At 36.5% G+C, this 19,213-nt stretch overlaps 1 protein-coding gene across 2 annotated transcripts in view; it reads left to right on the plus strand.

Annotated features, from left to right (window-relative positions):
• itga1 (integrin, alpha 1) overlaps positions 1-19,213 on the plus strand; it is a 110,838-nt gene that overhangs the window by 24,061 nt on the left and 67,564 nt on the right. For both annotated transcript variants that reach the window (XM_073914404.1, XM_021479255.3), the window contains exon 2: positions 12,624-12,744. Coding sequence is in view for 1 of the 2 variants with exons in the window: in XM_021479255.3 (XP_021334930.1) it covers positions 12,624-12,744 (121 nt within the window). In the remaining variant the exon portion in view is untranslated. The remainder of the gene's footprint in view (positions 1-12,623; positions 12,745-19,213) is intronic.

Consider the following 19,213-nt stretch of genomic DNA (forward strand, 5'->3'; position numbering starts at 1 on the left):
TAGGCAAATTTTTTTCCCAATAATCTACAAAACAAACCATTGTTATACAATAACTTGCCTAATACCTTAACCTGCTTAGTTAACCTATGAACCTAGTTAAGCCTTTAAATGTCACTTTAAGCTGTATATAAGTGTCTTGAAAAATATCTTGGAAAACATTATTTACTGTCATCATGACAAAGATAAAATTAATCAGTTATTAGAAATGAGTTAATAAAACTATTATATTTAGAAATGTGCTGAAAAAAAATTCTCTATTAAACAGAAATTGGGAAAAAATAAACAGGGGGCTAATAATTCAAGGGGGCTAATAATTCTGACTTCATCTGTATATATATATTACAGTCAACGCTTACTTGAGCATGCGAAAAAAATATTGATTATTTAATTTGGCATTCTATATATGTTTATTTAAAACCAAAGTCTAGACTTTGGCACTAAATGACAACGTAACTATTTACACAAATATTTTTTATTCAAATCTTCTGCAACGATATTTAACTCATGAATTTGTTTCATGAGTTCGGGGAGAACATGCAAAGGCTCAAACCACTGTCCTTCTTACTGTAAGGTGATCGTGCGACCCATTGCGCCACCATGACACCCCCAATTCAATTCAAGTCAAGTTTATTAGTTACTATAACTTTATTAGTTACTAATAACTTTATCTAATTAACTAGTAACAGTTAAAGATATAAAATATAAACATAGTAACCCTGCTGTAATTTAGCATATACTGTAGGTGGTGTCCATGTGTTCAATGAGGTGTATTTGTGTATGTGTTGTCCTCAAAATCCTCAATGGTTGGCATCATATCTTCATCTCTTCGTATGTGTTGTCCTCAAAATCCTCAATGGTTGGCATCATATCTTCATCTCTTCGTATGTGTTGTCCTCAAAATCCTCAATGGTTGGCATCATATCTTCATCTCTTCATATGTGTTGTCCTCAAAATCCTCAATGGTTGGGATTATCTCTTCATCAGTTTGTATGTGTTGTCCTCAAAGTCCTCGAGGGTTGGCATCATATCTTCATCTCTTCGTATGTGTTGTCCTCAAAGTCCTCGAGGGTTGGCATTACATCTTCATCTCTTCGTATGTGTTGTCCTCAAAGTCCTCGAGGGTTGGCATTACATCTTCATCTCTTCGTATGTGTTGTCCTCAAAGTCCTCGAGGGTTGGCATTACATCTTCATCTCTTCGTATGTGTTGTCCTCAAAGTCCTCGATGGTTGGGTTTATCTCTTCATCCGTTTGTATGTGTTGTCCTCAAAGTCCTCGAGGGTTGGCATCATATCTTCATCTCTTCGTATGTGTTGTCCTCAAAGTCCTCGATGGTTGGCATTACATCTTCATCTCTTCGTATGTGTTGTCCTCAAAGTCCTCGATGGTTGGCATTACATCTTCATCTCTTCGTATGTGTTGTCCTCAAAGTCCTCGATGGTTGGGTTTATCTCTTCATCCGTTTGTATGTGTTGTCCTCAAAGTCCTCGAGGGTTGGCATCATATCTTCATCTCTTCGTATGTGTTGTCCTCAAAGTCCTCGATGGTTGGCATTACATCTTCATCTCTTCGTATGTGTTGTCCTCAAAGTCCTCGATGGTTGGGTTTATCTCTTCATCTGTTTGTATGTGTTGTCCTCAAAGTCCTCGATGGTTGGGTTTATCTCTTCATCCGTTTGTATGTGTTGTCCTCAAAGTCCTCGATGGTTGGGTTTATCTCTTCATCCGTTTGTATGTGTTGTCCTCAAAGTCCTCGATGGTTGGGTTTATCTCTTCATCCGTTTGTATGTGTTGTCCTCAAAGTCCTCGATGGTTGGGTTTATCTCTTCATCCGTTTGTATGTGTTGTCCTCAAAGTCCTCGATGGTTGGCATCATCTCTTCACAGGTCTTGGATCTCATCAAGCGGAGCATTGTGTCTATTTTACTAACACTTTTAAATGACGTTTTTTCTCAATTGTATGCCAAAATGGGACGTCTCAAATTTGTTCCACACACCACTCATATTTAAATAGTTTTATTCCCTCTTGTGCTCTGTTAATACGGAAGTGTATCCCATGCTATGTTCATGTCAGTACACCAGACTAAAACGCAGTCAGATAAATCAGCCAGGAAAGAAGGAGCACGACAAGCAGAGTTTGTGCAGCGGGACACATTTACTTGATTATCTTGAGATCTGCTTTGTCATGAAAGAGCTCGTGTGAGCCAGACGAGTCCTCCATCCAGGCGTCGTTCCTCACAATCACGTAGCTTCCCTTCTGCCAAACGGCCTGATTTAAAAGTCTTAGCACAGATAAATCCAACACATCGTCAGCGCTGGATGACTTTATCTTTAACAGCTTTATACAATGAATCACATTTTGGCAGTATCATGTGACACATTATCAAACCTGCTTTGACCTTGTCTTCAATATAAGCTTGGAGCTCACTTTAAAGAGCTTGTAGATATTGAAAATGTGTTTCTTGTCTCATCTCCATGGATATCACCACAAACACTTGGGCGGGATGGTAATACTTTAATGATGTATCTGTGATGTCATTGTGAAATGTCGTCCATACACATCCAGTCTGAATGGTCACTTTGAAAGCTTGAAATATGCAGTGCATTTGTTTTTAGTGCTGTCAGCACATTGCCTTGTTTGCGTTTTCACACTTTGCCCCTACACATTATTTAAAGGATGTCCTGTCTTAAATGAATGCATGTGCAAACCGTGCAGACTTTTAGCAGGTGCTCAAGTGGGACTTACAGGAAATCTGGACCCTAAAATGAAATTTGAAGTTAGAGATCTGCGCAGGACTAAATTTTGAATCCCGCTCCCGCCCGAACCCGCCAGGTTTAGCCCGAACCCGACCGCTCCCGCTTATTGACCTTATTCTTAAATGCGGAAGTGCGCCTGTTTTGGCGATTGTCTTAGAACTTCCGTTTCAGTCGCCTATGGGAGAAATGACAAGGAATAATAAACGGCAAAAAACAGTCTAACTACTTGCTCTACAAACAAATGTTTGCATGACTATACAGACCAAGTAGAATAATATAACAAGGAAATATCAGTTTGCAACATCAAACAGCGAAACGAGCAGTTTTTTAATGTCTAAAAATGAATGGAAGTGAATGAGACCGGAAGTCTCGTGCCAAAAAGCTTCAAATGGCAGCGCCCGCTCGTCTGCGGAGAATAAGGTCAATATAAAGAATTTGTTGTCCCACTGCCCGACCCACAAGCATCCGGAGTCCGGCAGCCGGAGCCGGGCCGAGTGGTAAGTCTCCAGCAGGCGAGAATCTAGCCGGAACTGGCCCGAGTGTATTTTGCTATCTGGGAAAGCTCTCTCTCTCTCATTCACGCGCGCGCACTAACATACACACACACACACAAGCACCAAGCACACACACAGGCAAAGCTCTCTCTCATTCGCATAGCAATATCCGCGATATTGCTAGACAGCCCGCTCCCATCCCAAATTAAACCCGTTACCGACCGCTCCCGCGATTTATTCGGAAATGTATTCCCGCGCCGCAGAAATCTGGTCGGGTCCTGCGGCGCCCGGGGGACAGCCACGGGAATGCAGACCTCTACTTGAAGCTGTGTTCTTCAGATACTTCTTGAGCTTCAGCAGGTTACATTTACAATTAATCATTTTTTGGATGCTTTTATACAAAGCAATCCAAGTGAGTATAAAATAAGCACTTCAAATCCTTAGAGAGCAGCAGTATATAAATGCTATGACAAGTCTAATAAAGCTTTTTTTTTCCAAGCCTACAGAGTGTGTCCTACAGGTGGTTTGTCAATCCCACTCACCTGCATGGAGCGCACTCAGAATTGCACAATATTTTTTTTCTTCCAGAAATAGGGATTGTTTTTAAGAAAGTGTTTGGTGTAAAAAAAATTTAAATTAAATGATTAAGTACTGTTAAAACTGATTTGTCTACAGATGGTTGGTCCTTGCGATTGATTTTGTGCCCCTTTAAGTTGGTGCCAGTTTTTTTAAAGGGGTTGTCGACTACGATATCATATTTTAAACTTTAGTTCATGTGTAATGTTGCTGTGTGAACATAAACAACATCTCTGAATGTAATACAGAGATTTTGGCTTTTACAGAGTTATAGCTTAGCAAAGCCTGCAAAGTTTGGGGACTACAGAAAATACATCTGGGTTAGTGTCATAAACTCTTTAGGTTACGCACATACACCCTGCACAACAAATAGGCATGGCCATGGGCGCTGTAATGCTGCAGAGAAAGCTAAAATGCCGTCTAAATGCTGCTATTTCTTGTTTTGTTTTGTATTTGGACTTACAAAGGACACAACACAAAGAGAGAAGTGCTTACAATTTAATTTAATAATGTTCCACAGAATTATAAATATATATATATATATATATATATATATATATATATATATATATATATATATATATATATATATATATATATATATATATATAGCTAGCAATTGACAAAAGACAGCTTCCAGAATCTCCCAGTTCAGTGCTGGATTTGGCTGAACACTCCTCAAAGAAGGAGCAGCTCCAACCACAATACATCAAACTGTGAATTGTGAGCCACAACCTGTAAGTAATTTTATTTGTTAAAATTGAACTATTACATTCACAATTTCTAGCGTTTATAGTATGTTGTATCAAGGACGTAAACAACAGGAAATGCTGTTTGGCACCTCTAACAATTTAGCAAAAATTCATATTTATCCGTCAAATCGCTGTAAACACCCACAATCTTTAGCAGCGCTGTAATGTCTCTCTATGTGGTTGCTTTCCCTGCGTTCTACATCTCAAATAACAAACTCGAATTTCAACGTTTCATTTTACTTACACATGCTTATAAGCTGAATATATATATATATATATATATATATATATATATATATATATATATATATATATATATATATATATATATATACATGAAAGAAACTTCTCTAAAGGGCGATGCGGTGGTGCAGTAGGTAGGGCTGTCGTCTCACAGCAAGAAGCTCACTGGTTCGAGCCCGCTCGCTCGTTAAGAAGAGTAGAGACGATACAGTATGGACAAATGACAGTCTATAAAAATGTTCAGTAACACACAAAAAAGCCGATAGATTTGTCACTAATCTTTTTGTCACTGGAGGGGTCTGAAAAGTTGCTAAATCTAGCGACAAAGTGGCTAAGCTGGCAACACTGGTGAAGCTTTTCCTGGTGACATGGAGTTGATCCGCGAATCACAGCACATTATGTTAGCTGACCAATCAGAGCCTCGAGGGTGGGTCTTTTAGAGGAACTAGTAAAATATGACTGTTTTTTATGTTAGCTGAGTAGCTGTATATAATCAAAGTAAAATATATTAACAAATAACATGATTTTTTTACAAATGAAGCATGAGCACACATTGCTTTGGGTCCTGTAAACAAACAAGGCTTAAAAATACACTCTGGACCACCCCTTTATGATCATCTTATTTAGTTCTGGTTTGTTTTCGTATTTTATAATTTTTATAATCTACTTTGTAATATTGTTGGACTTCATCATCTTGAGAATGTTTTAAGGACTAATTCACACAGAGATGTGTTTAGCTTTATCCACAAAAAGTTTGTAACACATAGGGATTTCCAGATGAATTGGCTATTTTGGGAGAGTGAAAATGCTATTATTTTAAAATTGCTTCACATGAGTATACAATATTCTTTGGATAGGATTGATTCAGGAGTTTTTAGAAGGTAGAAACTATAGGGCTGGGCGATTTATCGAAAAAGGCACCGAAACAGAAATTCATAAGCCTTAACATTTATATCTTTTTTTTGATCACACTTTATTTTGATGGTCCATTTGTTGAATTAAAGTTACATTGCAAGTACATGACAACTAATTCTTATTAGACTATCTGTAGACTGTTAGGTTAGGGTTAGTGTAAGTTGAAACATGAACAAAAAGTTTCTAATAGTCAGTTAAAGGAGCAGTATTCAGACAGTCTACTAATACTCAAATGGATCATTAAACTAAAGTGTTACCCTTTTCTTAAATCCTATTAATATAGCCTCTTTAAAACATGCTCAAGCATTTGAACAGACTGAAGCTGCGTCCCAAATCGCATACTTATGCAATAAATTATGCCATTTTGTAGTATAAATATATTAAGTAATGCGTTCACACTGAAAACTCTAAATGAAGTGTGTAATGATGGACACTTCAAGCACTCAACGACCGCTTTGCTCACTTAGCGGAAGGGGCAAAGCTATCGGGCGCACATGTTGCATAACTTTATTTATTTTGGATGGTGAAAGTAAAATTCTCCTACGAGAGTGGTTACAGCACCTACTGATGGTGAATGCGATTCTACTGATGGCAGGTATTATTTGATAGTTTGTTTTTTTATTTCACTGATCTGGCAACCGTCAAACGTCATCAGGGAAACAGTTTGAATTTCCGCTTAGTAAAGAAACATCAGAGCTCCATTTGGGAAGACACTACATACATATACCATGCTGTTTAGTGTATAAGTGCATAAGTACAAAGTGCAAGAATGCATAGTGAATAGTGAGCCATTTGAGACGCCACTTGAGAGTTTTACAGTGCAATGAGTGCATTGTTCATATGCATGTCAATACGATGCACCATATGCTTTCTCTTTTTTTGCGTATAAAAAAAAGAAAAAGCATTTATGGGACAAAATCTCTCATGTCAGATATTGGCACACTACATGTAAATAAATTCTTTGTTTCTGGTGTAATTGGTATTTAGCGGGAAGCTCATCAATTCAAAGGCCAACACCCATAAACCCATTCAAAGGCCAGCACTCATGTATCATCTGCATTTTTATGACAAACGCAGACACTGTAATTAATATTTAGGAGCCTGACAGATTATTAGTAACAATAGTTGTTTTTATTTATTTTTTTATTTTTTTAAATGACATGTCAAGCATCACATCTCTTACTCGCTTCAGCTTAATCTCTTATTTATAAAGGGTTGCCACAGCAGAATGAGCTGCCAACATCACTTTAATATCACAAATAATTGAAATGTCCCAACTGTAAAGGGGACTTATTATGCCCATTTTTACAAGATTGTAATTTTTACAAATTATTTGATGTCCCTTGAGTGTGTATGTGAAGTTTCAGCTCACAATACCCCACAAATAAAGTTTTATAAATCTGAAACTACCCATTTAAGGCTTTGATCCTAACTGTGACATTTTGGTGACTGTCGCTTTAAATTGAAATGAGATTATGCTCTTTTTAAAAGAGGGCGGAGCTACACATGCCTATGTGTCGGTATAGTGGCACATTCAAAACAAGACTTGCATCTTATGCTAATGAGGGAGAGATTGTCACTAATGAGCAGGGCTTTCCCCCTGTGATCACACGTGCAAAGTGAAAATGTCAATCAAAGTGTTTCTGCAGACTGTTTTTATGAAATGCGATTATAAAAAATTAAAATGAATACATTTTTACCATTAGAAGCTGGTTATGTTTACAAACTGTTGCTACACAACTGTGTTTAAACCCCTTTTAAAGTGATTATTGCATAATACAGTAGGTCCCCTTTAATAGTTGGCATTTTTACAGTACTTACATCCACAACTACTACAGTACTAAATAACTATGTCCATTTTAGTGCTACTTAATTTTGCTAGATTCATTCTATAATTTTTTGCATTGTTTTTAGGGTTACAATCTGTCCAGGGACCATGAATGAAAAATAGCCTATTAATGTAGACTATTCATGAAAAATGCTAATTAATGTACACTGTCCCATGCCAAATAAGAAACAAAAATGAAAAATAAAACGATAACATAATGAACTATGAAGGAGAACACTTAATAAGTAACCTAATAATAACAAAATAATTATTCAATAATTAAAATGGATGTAAAGTTTTTAATTAATCAAGGTTTTGATTTTAGGTCATATCGCCCAGCCCTAGAAACCCTGTATACATCTTTACTATAAATGATGCTCTAGTGGAGCCGTGATCCATGAGTCTGGGCATCTTCCTCATTTGTGATCAATGCAAAGGGCCTCTTTGGCTGGTGGCCATCCGAATCTCCTAATTGAGCAAATATTTTCTCTAGCAAACTGTAACGAGTCCAAATCAATTAAGTGTATTGAGAGAATGGACGAAACAGACCCATTTACCATTAGCAGGAATCCAGCAGAAATGACTTGAGTGTGGGGATGTTTTTAAGGCTTCTCTTTCCATGTTTTCCCAAGGTTTTAGAGTTATGTGTGTTTGCGAAAGTGATGTGTGTGTATAATTTGTAGAGTCTAAGAGAAGCACAAGCTCTAAGTGTCCGGGATTAAAGCTCAGCAGGAACTCTTGGTTTTTCCTCTCGTTACACATTAAAAACACCCTGTTCATTAAGAGAGGAGTCAGTTCTCCCACTTTAGAGGATGGGCTGTTTGTCTGTGAGGGGATGGAGGAAACCAGCTGTCCGGGTGCCTTTGGCTCTCGGTGTCTTTGTTTACAGAGCCAGTAGATTGCAGAGGAAATTCTTTCTGTTTATCTAACTTGCAAATCCGACCCAAAACAGAACAGCCGTTCCTCAGGATGAGACAGAGGCATGGTCTGGCATATCTCTTCTTCCTCATCTTCTTCTTCTTATTATCTATGGCGTCTTCTGCTGTCTTTTTGTAACAGTTCCTTCTTTTCCAAATGACTTTCAAATTTGCTTCAGCTCAATGTTTTTATCAGCTTCAAAATATTCTCCATCCTCTTAAAATGAATATTGACTCATTATTTACTCACTCTCAAGAGTTTCGAGTTAAACACAAAAGAAGATATTTTGAAGAAAGTTAAAAACCTGTTAACTTCCATAGTTGGAAAAGCAAATTCAATGAAAGTACAGCTGGACGATAATTATCATGATATATATTTTTCGATAAAATGATAATGACAGTTCGATAAGTGTTCGATAATATTTACGGACTTTGCGTAACGCTTCGCAAGCATTTTGCAGCCTGCCCTTCCGGATGCCGCACTCAATACAAGTTTATAGCCATACAATGATAGACTTGGAGGAGTAAGGAAAAATAAAGTAAAAAAGGTCAAAGTCACAGACATTGTTGATAAGAAACGTCACTAGACTTTAGTAGACTGGAGCTACTTAGTTTTTGCAATTCAACACAAAACAGAGCAAATGTACACTGCAAACTGCGCAAACCTGATTTAACATTTAAAACAAAGCCACCCTCATGAAGATGCTGAGAAGTTACAAAGCCAAACAAGTGTTAAATAAACTAGTGCAACTACCATTATTGTCCCTAAATGATGGTGATATAACCAGCCTATATATATTTAAAGGACATAATCATCGAGGAGAAATCAGATGCTCAAGACATAATCTTTAAAATAATGACATCTTAAAAATACAGCAAATATATGACAGACGTTTACAACAGCAGTGGATCATTAATTCAATCTTTATTTTCCACGGAGTGGCCGCAGATGTTTAAGGCAAGCACAAACAAAAAAATATATACACTTTATACATTTTCTTTTAAAATGTATCTTTTTGCAACAAGTTTCGTTTTGTATAATGTGTAACTTACTTGTAGTTTATTTTTTGTTGGTCAGTTATCCACAACATAAACAAGAAGAACGAATATCATGAGGTGAAGCGCTTCAAAACAAGTCCGCTATAGTATGCTTCAGCACCAAAACAATCCATTAAACTGTTTTCATGGTTTCAGTTTGATTCGTTTAATCAAGCAGCCCAGTCTTTATAATCTATTCGCAGCACTGATAGTATTCTCCGATTATTTCGTAAGAATAAACTCGGACTGAAGGTTGAGAGAAACTCGTGTGAATGGAGATGCTCCCCGCATGTCTCACCGTGATTTGCCATTTTTAAAATAAGAGTCTGCAGAGTCTGCATAGGCCTATTCGTGCCAGTCTGTCAGATAAACAGCTAAAAACACCTGCAGATATAACCAAAATCTGCGCATAAGGGGTTTTTCATGCATCCCGCAATATGTGATGTCAAGAGGGTGACTCCATAAAGGTTAACTGCACACACTTGATTATGTAGTGCATGGATGCGTCTCACAGCGCAAAGCATATCTAAACTTTTAAATGTCCATGCTTAATCAGTCATCGATAAGGTCTATTGATTAAAGGGTTATTGACAATCAATAGATCATCAAGTAATCGTTAGCATCCCTAATTAACATATTAAAGTTCTAAACATTCTGTCACCATTAACTCACCTTTTCTTGTTAAAACCTCTTTTCCTTTTGTCCTGATGTTGAACAATAATATCCAATAGCTTGTAGGTAATATCTTTGGTTGTTGAAAACTTGAACAGTAAATGCTGAATTAAGATTGTTCATTTGTTTATTATTTTTTATTTATATTGTCAGACAGCTAAAACATTTCTCAAAATTTGTTAAATCAGCTGCACAAATCGATTGACATGCTGAAAAGGCTTTAATTAATAGATTTATAATAATAAAGATTTGAAATTTATCGTGTTAATTATTAGAGCTGTGAGCCTACACTAGTCTCACGGTTCAGTTACGATTATCAGTATACGATTATCAATTCGATATCTCGGTGCATCACGGTGCATTGACGATGCTTTCCATACATAGTTTTATATTTTCTTCACAGCAGCAGTTCTTGTATTAAAATATATGAATATATTTATATATTATTTGTAATACAATTTTGTCGTTTAATACAAACAGTCAGATATATAACTGTAACTTTAAACAAAACGAGCATTAAGCAAATAATATAAACAAATATAAACATCCAGCTCAATTTCTGATCCTTGTCTAGTTCTCTTACACCTCTTTGATTGGTCACACCCTCAACAAAAACGGTTGCGATTGGCTCTTGCACGCTGCGCTCTTCAGATAAGTGACACTGATAAGCAGCAGGCAGCAGCGGCGATCTCAGAGCTGATGCATGATAGACACGGTGGAGAAAACTCTGCAGACACGCGCTCGTTTCTGTATCCAAAAGTAACGCTGTAAAACAGCCGAGAGGAGAAGAAAAGCCACCCCAGCAGGTCAAATGGGCCACTGTGTGTGTGTGAGAGAAAGAGAGAGAGACAGAGACAGAGCGAAAGCGAGAGAGAGAGAGAGAAATGGAGTAGGCTACTTTCATTCTCTCGATCTCAGTGAAATAGGGGCTATTGTTGTATATGTCAGTGAAAGGCTGATCCAGCAAACACACAGTGAAATTGTGCACAGTTTATGAGTTTTAAGTAGTTAAAGCGTTGTAAATACTCGCGATCGCCTCCCTCGCAACAGAGCGCATATGAGGTAAATGACGTCAGTAATAACCGGTTATGATTATTACTGAACTGATACCGAATTGTCTGCGTCGGAGCACCGAAAAAAACTATTAATTTTGACACCCCTAATAATTATCGATATGGACTGATATGAAAAAAATATTATGTTTATTGTTTTTTTTTTTTTTTTGCCATATCACCCAGCCCTATATGGAAGTCAACAGTTACAGGTTTTCAGCTTTCTTCAAAATATCTTCTTTTGTGTTTTGACACAAGTAAAGGGTGAGTAAATAATGACAAAAATTTTTATTTTTGGGTGAACTACCCCTTTAATCTCTATTAATCTTCTACAAAACACATTGGTTGTGTCCAGATTGCGGAGGAAATTCAGTCTGCTTATCTAAACCTAAAATCACAGTTCCTCAGGCCAAGAACGACCCATGGTCCAACATGTCCTTCGTCTTCATCTTGTTTTTACAAAGTAGACTGGTCATAGAGTGGTGTGTGTATAAATAGTCTTCAGTCTGGTCTTTCAGACAGTCATACAAATCCTCCTCAAACTCGACGGAAAACTAGGTTTGGATGTTTGGCTGGAAATTGTAATTACTATTGAGTGGGCATTCGCATGAGGTTTCCTCCATTCACAGTGAATCCAATGTGCCTTGAATATTAGCTCAGAAAAATGACATCCAGCAAATCTATAAGGAAATACAACAATTTCTCTGTTTGTCTCTTTCTTTACGTCTTCTCACCCAGATCCAGCGTCCTCCTCTACACCACAGTGATTTGTTAATCTTCACAATTCCCTTCCAAATCCTGGAATTGAATAAATCATGTCTGGAATCCCGTTGCACACAACATGTGAAAAGGCTCTCTGTGGCCCCTGCACAATGAAGCATTTAAACACTATATTTAGGTCTCCTTTTATATACAGTACTAAAAGGCAAAATCCAGTGGTCTATATGAAAAGGACATTGTCCCGGAAGGTCAGGAAGGCTGCTCCGCATTGCTCTGTGAAATTCTTCGGCCTACTATGCGTGTATTGCTCCCAGTAGAATTTGCATGTTTCATTCCCACACAACTGGGCATGTCAAGTGGGAGCAGTGTCTCTCGCTCCCAAAACAAAAACCAAAAAAGAAAAGAAAAAAATGGGAAATGGAAAGATTTTTGTGTTTGTTTATTTATTGATGTACTTTCAAATTATTTATAAATATTTAGGTCAGCAAACAAATTAATAATTGTAATATCTTGGCAATGGACCAAATTTGAATTTAGAGTTTGACTCCCAAATCAAAATCATCTCAGTTACTGAATAAAAACTGTTGGAATTGATTGAAAATGAAATGAATGACTGTAAGTTTTGGTTATGTTGTTTTATTAATTGCAACTTTTCTTTACAGCACTGCTGCCATGGCTGTCATGTTTCAATGTGGACGAGAAGAACAGGATGTCATTCAGTGGACCAGTGGAGGACATGTTCGGATACACTGTCCAGCAATTTGAGAACAGTGAGGGAAAATGGTACGTTTAGTATTTATATACAGCTTAAAATGCACTGTCTTATGATTTTGGTATATAAAGTATTTTTCAATGAAGTTTATGATTTGAAAGTTTGAAAGGATCCCTTTAATACAGTGGCCGAGAAAGCTTAACACGCTGTAATTTAAGAAAACACATGCAATTACAAAAAACACCAGCAAATAAAGAAACTATCTCCATCAGTTCGACAGCACATGCAAATTCTCACAACACAAACAACTGAAGAAACGTGCTGCATTTTGTCACAACACAACCAATTCAAGAAACACACTACATTTTGACACAAAACAAACAATTGAATAAACACACTGCATTTTGTCACAACACAAACAATTGAAGAAACACACTGCATTTTGTTATACTGTAACACTTGCAAATATTAACATTTCAAATGGACCCAAAAAAAGACGGACCCTGCTGATGATTGGTTGTCTTTTAAAAGTAGGGCGATCAGTAAAATGAGGATCTGCATCAGATTTCAGAGGTGCTGTATTCAGATCTGGCGTGTTCCAGCACAAATTAAGCCTTCCCTCCCTCCCTGTTAAATTTGTTAAATCTAATCCATGTCTAATCCAAATCTAAAACACAGCCCCTCTCCTGCTTTCACTTCTAATGCTAACAGATGGAGCGATTAGTTTGTGAATGGATCTCTGTTATAAACGACTTAGCCGACAATAATAAAAGTGTCTGGCACCGCATCATCTTGTTGTCATATTTCACTTACATTGTTTGCTTATTTTATTCAACAAAACTAGCATAAGCATAGGATTTACTGTGGGTTGGTGCTCTTTTGCCTTATGGTGAATGCAGTAGGTGACTGTATCATTATCAATAACGTGACTTGTTTAGCACAAAAGTTTATAACACACAAAAACGTAAAAAACGAAATCTTACCAATGAAATGTTCTGCCATTATGCTTTGATTTCTTTGTTTGCTCGTTACTACACCCGTACACAGCGCTAAAGTCCAGCGTCTTCACGTTGGCACATTGTCTTGACTAGTGCGGTTGAATTACTTTTGTCTTGGGAGCACTGTACCAATGTGGTGCCGCTATTGATGCATGCTCTGTTTTCGTATGTTATACCTAGTGTATATATCCGCTGAACCGCATCATAGCTCATTTCTCTTTGACGCCCACATTGGCAAAGACGCACCGACGCTCTCGCCACTTGTGGTTTGAACGCAGTTACAGTTAATTGTGACATTTGTCTTGTATTTTTGTACGCTTTTCACATTTTCATATACTTTTTTGCTCTGTAAAATTTAATTTACAACATTGCAATTTACCTCATGGTTTCATACATGGCTTATAACCATGGCTTATAAGACTTTTAAAAAACCCTGAGGCAAAATAAATGAAAAAAATACCTTCCTAACCAGTGCTGCTAAAAAAATGCAGCAAAAATAGTCATGACAAAAGGTTTTATTGTAGAATTTTATTTACAAGCCTAATACGAACTATTGTCATGATAAATCTATGAGCACCCTGCACATAAAGTCTGCTTTTGTAATAGCTCAAATATAGACTTCAATCTAATGTACTCAGGCCTGCTAACTCCATTAGGCATATAAATAAAGGGAAAGGATTCCCTCCTCTATGAAACAGTTCCCCTCAGTGAAACCTCAGTGAATTCTGACATCTGCAGCCCCTTAAAACCAGTCCAGCGGCACGTTTCAGGTTAACCCTCTACCTCCAGAGAAACACCTCAGCTGCTGTGAAAACCCCAGGACAGCTTTACATAAACCTCTCACAGGTGGCCTGGACTGACTTGTAAACCTTGCCAATGATCCGCTCAGGGTCGTTAGATGATGTGACAGACTTTGGATAGGTTTTAGGGTTTTTCTGAGGATCTCTGAAGAACTAAACAAGTCTTTTTAATAAGAGTCAGAAGTTAGAGGAGTTGACACTGAGTGCACATTCCACTTGGGGATTTTTTTTACTGTACATCGTGATTCAGTTATACCCACTTTTGGGGGCTTTTTTAATTTAATTCGTACCTAGTAGCTGATGCTTTATCACTGTAAGTTTCCAAGCAAGCTGTATCTGCTTTTTAAGTCATGACATATCGGTGACGTATGGAATTCAATTTCTGGGTCCAAGCCGCTACTCAATTGAATTGAGAAAATATTTGCTTATGGATACTTTTTAGTTATATCACATTTTAAAGTGAATTTTATATAAAATAAGAGTGTACACATCAGTCTCTGGACTTGCTGCATCACAAATACCAAAATTTTTACGATTTATAAAAAATTGATCACTTTTAGGCCATCAGATATTAGGCATGGAATTATACTGTATGTAGTGTGATCGTGATTTTTGAAAGTATTACATTGCTTTGTAAACGTTTATTATAAGCATTTGATGAGTCTCCCCATACAGTTTGATATAGTGCTTGGACTCGGAAGCCAATTCACATGACATTATACTTAACAAGTGGTTTGTTACCAAAATATGTATGCACAACACTGAACACAGATTGGAGATTGAAAGAGAATCATCACTACCAACATTACTATACCATTGTCATTGGATTAGGTTAGGTTAGGTTAGGTTAGGTTACTTTATATACTGTAAACCTGAAGGTAGATTTGGTTTGCAGTCAAGAGTCCTCATTTCATAACAGTGCCACACACACACAAAAACCTCACATAGTAACAATAACAAATGGACATTAAAACATAAAACATAAACACACAAATCACTTATAAATAAAAAGTAGTCACTTCAAGTGTCCACCTTCAAAATAAATGTTTATAACAATCTATAAAATGTAAAATATACAAGTCACAGAAATACCTCTGCTTTATTTACTGTAAATGTCTAATGACTGCTGGTATGAAAGTTTGTTTTTTTTGTATAATTTAGTTCTATAGCTTAATACTAAAAACCTGCGACCAGAAGGAAGCAGCTGAAACTCTGAGTGTATGGGGATGAGCAGTGTCACTTAAAATTGAATTTGTAATTAGTTTTACTGTAGCTGCCTGGTGTACACAGCCTCCAGATTGGCTTATAGTGACAGTCCAGTCAGCTTACTGGACCACTTAACTATTTGATTTAGTGAGTTTTTATTCTCAACAAAAAGATTTTAAAACCATGACACCAAAGTAAAAGATAAGACAGATTCAAGAAAAATATGGTAAAATAAAATCATCATGTGTTTATTAATATTGAAATTATTTAACTTTGTCAAACAGAATTGTCGCTGGTCCCCATTTTACACACTTGGATTTTCACCAAACCCAACTATACTTCATTAGTCAGCACTCAGCAATAACCAGTGCTAAAGAACATAGTTCCATCAGTAGCATCCATTACCTGTTTTGTGGCTTTGTTTGTCTTGCCTGTTTGTTTATGTTGCGTTTACAATGATCACAACTTTAGTGATGTTCCCTCCCACTTAAAAATGCAAACTGAACTTAAGCGAGCTAAGCTGTGTCGATCCGTACTGTACCACGCAGTGGAAAAGTGACTTTAGTATTTAAGTTTTAAATATTTAAATATTTATATGAATTAGGAATAATTCTTTAAAAATTATAATCTTGGAAATATAAACTTACACTTCAAATTTGCACATTCCTTTCTTTCAAAATGAGTAGTTTAGGAGAATGTTCTTGTTTTCTTTGATTTTTCATTTAATAAATAAGCAATTCCAGCGTTATGGATGTGACATTTGCAGTAAAAACTCAAAATATGAATTCACAGAGAAAGTATATGTTAACGTTATATTGAAACATCTCTTTATATTTTTCAAAACTACCTACTACAGATTATGGGATCAGCAAAATATCAATCTGTGAACATATTTTATATTTTAAATGAGGAAAATAAATGAGTTTACAATATACAACAGACTTTTTAGGAATTTTGCACAACCCAAAATAAATAATACTAATCTAAATGATAAGAGTCGGCTCACTATAAAATAAACATCGTAGATTTTATTTAATATGAATTTTTTGCATTTATGAGGGAAAAGCTTCATTATGAATGTGACACCTCTGCATTATGGATGTGACCGATGTGAAATTGCCACTTGTGTGACTTTGGTAAATCAAATATAAGTTTAAAAACACAGACAGAGACAGCTTTGAGATTTTTTAAAGTACTGTAAAACACAAAAAAATGTTGAAATGGTTTCTCTATTTTGGTGAAAACTTTGGTTTTTTTTTTTTCATGGCTAGGTTGACATTTTATTGGAATTGCTCAAATGTGAATGTGAATATCTATTGAGCTCATAAAATGACTTGAGAAACAAAAAAAATATCCTAGAAGTAATCTGTGACATACATGACATTTTGGTATGAACCGATATGCAAATTCAGGCATATACTGATTATCGATAACTTAATATTTAGAAGCTAATTAAATCTTGATACCATGGTATTTAATATGTTAACAAAAGCAATGGACAGCTGATTTTATTTCAAAACCAGGAAACTGCAAACAGATATCTAGATCTTTATTTTCCTCAAATCATTTATTCCAATTCCAGCTCTGCAGATTAAAATAAAATCAATATAGTTCAAAATGTGTTTGTTTGAGCCAATATAAAAGTACACGTCAAGATTTTGCCAAGTTTTGTTAAAAAATGTATTCCCATTTCTACCTCTAAACCCGACCCTAACTGTAAATTATTCCCAAAATCAGAAGGGAATATTAGTTGGATAACAATCATATAGAAGTGCATAAACCTAACCGTAAACCTAAGTTTTACATAAACTGTTAACGTATCCCTTAATTCTAATTGGCTGGCTGAAATGTTGTTCCAGGATCAACAGAGATGTTAATCCAGGAACATGTCCTACTTGGTAAAATCAGGCTGGTGTTACAAACACGATTTGTCTAGCAATAAACTTTTAACCTCATTGAATGCATGTATACATTTATTTTTAAACAACCATGTCAGAAGATTTATCCCGTAGCCATACTCTGGAAAGACAATGCAAAGATTCATCAGACTTAAACTGTGAAAGAAGGCGCATGATTTGACCACCAGTTGACCTGAACTTTATTGAAAGTAGTTGTGTTGAAGCAGACAGCGGGTGCCTCAGGGTCAGAGAGTGGAGCGGCTCCCTTTATCAATACAAGATCTGACCAAAAATGAAAGAACTCTTGAAAGAAGTCATCTTTGTGACACTTCAAAAAATGACATGATAAATAGATGCCATAGTTAAAGCTAAAGATGATCCTGTAGATGGACAATATTTGACCCTTGGGAGAACAACTATTTAAATTCTACTCCAGCACTTCTAATTGATGTTCAGCATAGATCAGGTCAATTGGTGGTCAATTCATCTATGAAAATGAAGGCTTTTGCTATTTGAATGCAATGAATCTTTGGCATTGTCTTCCTATATACTCATAGGATACCAGCAGTTTATTTATTGGTTATTCAAGAAATAAAAAGTTTTGGATTTTAAAGAATTGTCGCCAAACTAGAAACATGTTAATCACTGTAATGAAGATTTGGCCTTAGGCTGCATCCCAATTCACCTATGTATACATCATAAAAACATGTACTGTTTTATGATGGAAAAAGTACATACTTCTGTGTTAATAGATCCTCATTATCCTGTTGCATATGGTAAATCATTTTGTCTTCTACATCTCTTTCATATTCAAAGGATAGATCAACCAAAAGTGAAAATTCTGTCATCACTAATCCAACACAGGCTCGTTCTGAAAACGTATAGCCCCGAGGACGTTTCTGGAGAGCGCGAATTACGTAGCAAGAGATCCGTATATCATTATTTCATTTTTTAAGCGAACGCTACGGGTGGTATGATGCCATTCCTTTTGGTGATTACCGGCTCACCGCTTACCTCTCTGTGGAGGGCTTTCCCGCCACAACCAGTTTGTCTAGTTAGCTCGTCGTGTACATTGTTGGACTTGAGACATAGAGAGTGGTTGACCACGACGATGACCGGGTTCGAGTCCGGGGAAGAGCGGTTCCAGAAATCAGGTAAGACAAAAACAGAATCCAAAAAATAAAACAAACGAGTGAACAACAGGGTGAGAATGTGGTGAAATTCGAAAACGTGGTAAAGGTCAGATAAGGAGTTTTCTTTTTCTGGACATCTTTTGTAAACTGTCGGCCGGATTCGCAAAAACAAAAACTGAAAAAATACGTACCTCTCGGGACGTCTTTCCACGTCTCCAAAAACGTCTAAGGGACAACGTTTTCAGAATTAGCCTGGGTTGCATTAACCACCCTTTACTTGTTTCAAACATTTATGAGTTCCTTTATCCTGCTAAACACAATAGAAGATACTTTGAAGAGAGATGGAAACCTGTAAGCATTGACTTCCATAATATTTGTTTCTCCTACAATGGAAGTCAATCGTTACATGTTTTTCCACTTTCTTCAAATACCTTCTCTTTTGTTTATCATGAAGAAAGAAACTCATAAATGTTTGGAACAACTTGAAGGTGAGTAAATAGTGAGT

The sequence above is a fragment of the Danio rerio genome, chromosome 10 (genome assembly GCF_049306965.1).
Source record: "Danio rerio strain Tuebingen ecotype United States chromosome 10, GRCz12tu, whole genome shotgun sequence".
NCBI lineage: Eukaryota > Metazoa > Chordata > Actinopteri > Cypriniformes > Danionidae > Danio > Danio rerio.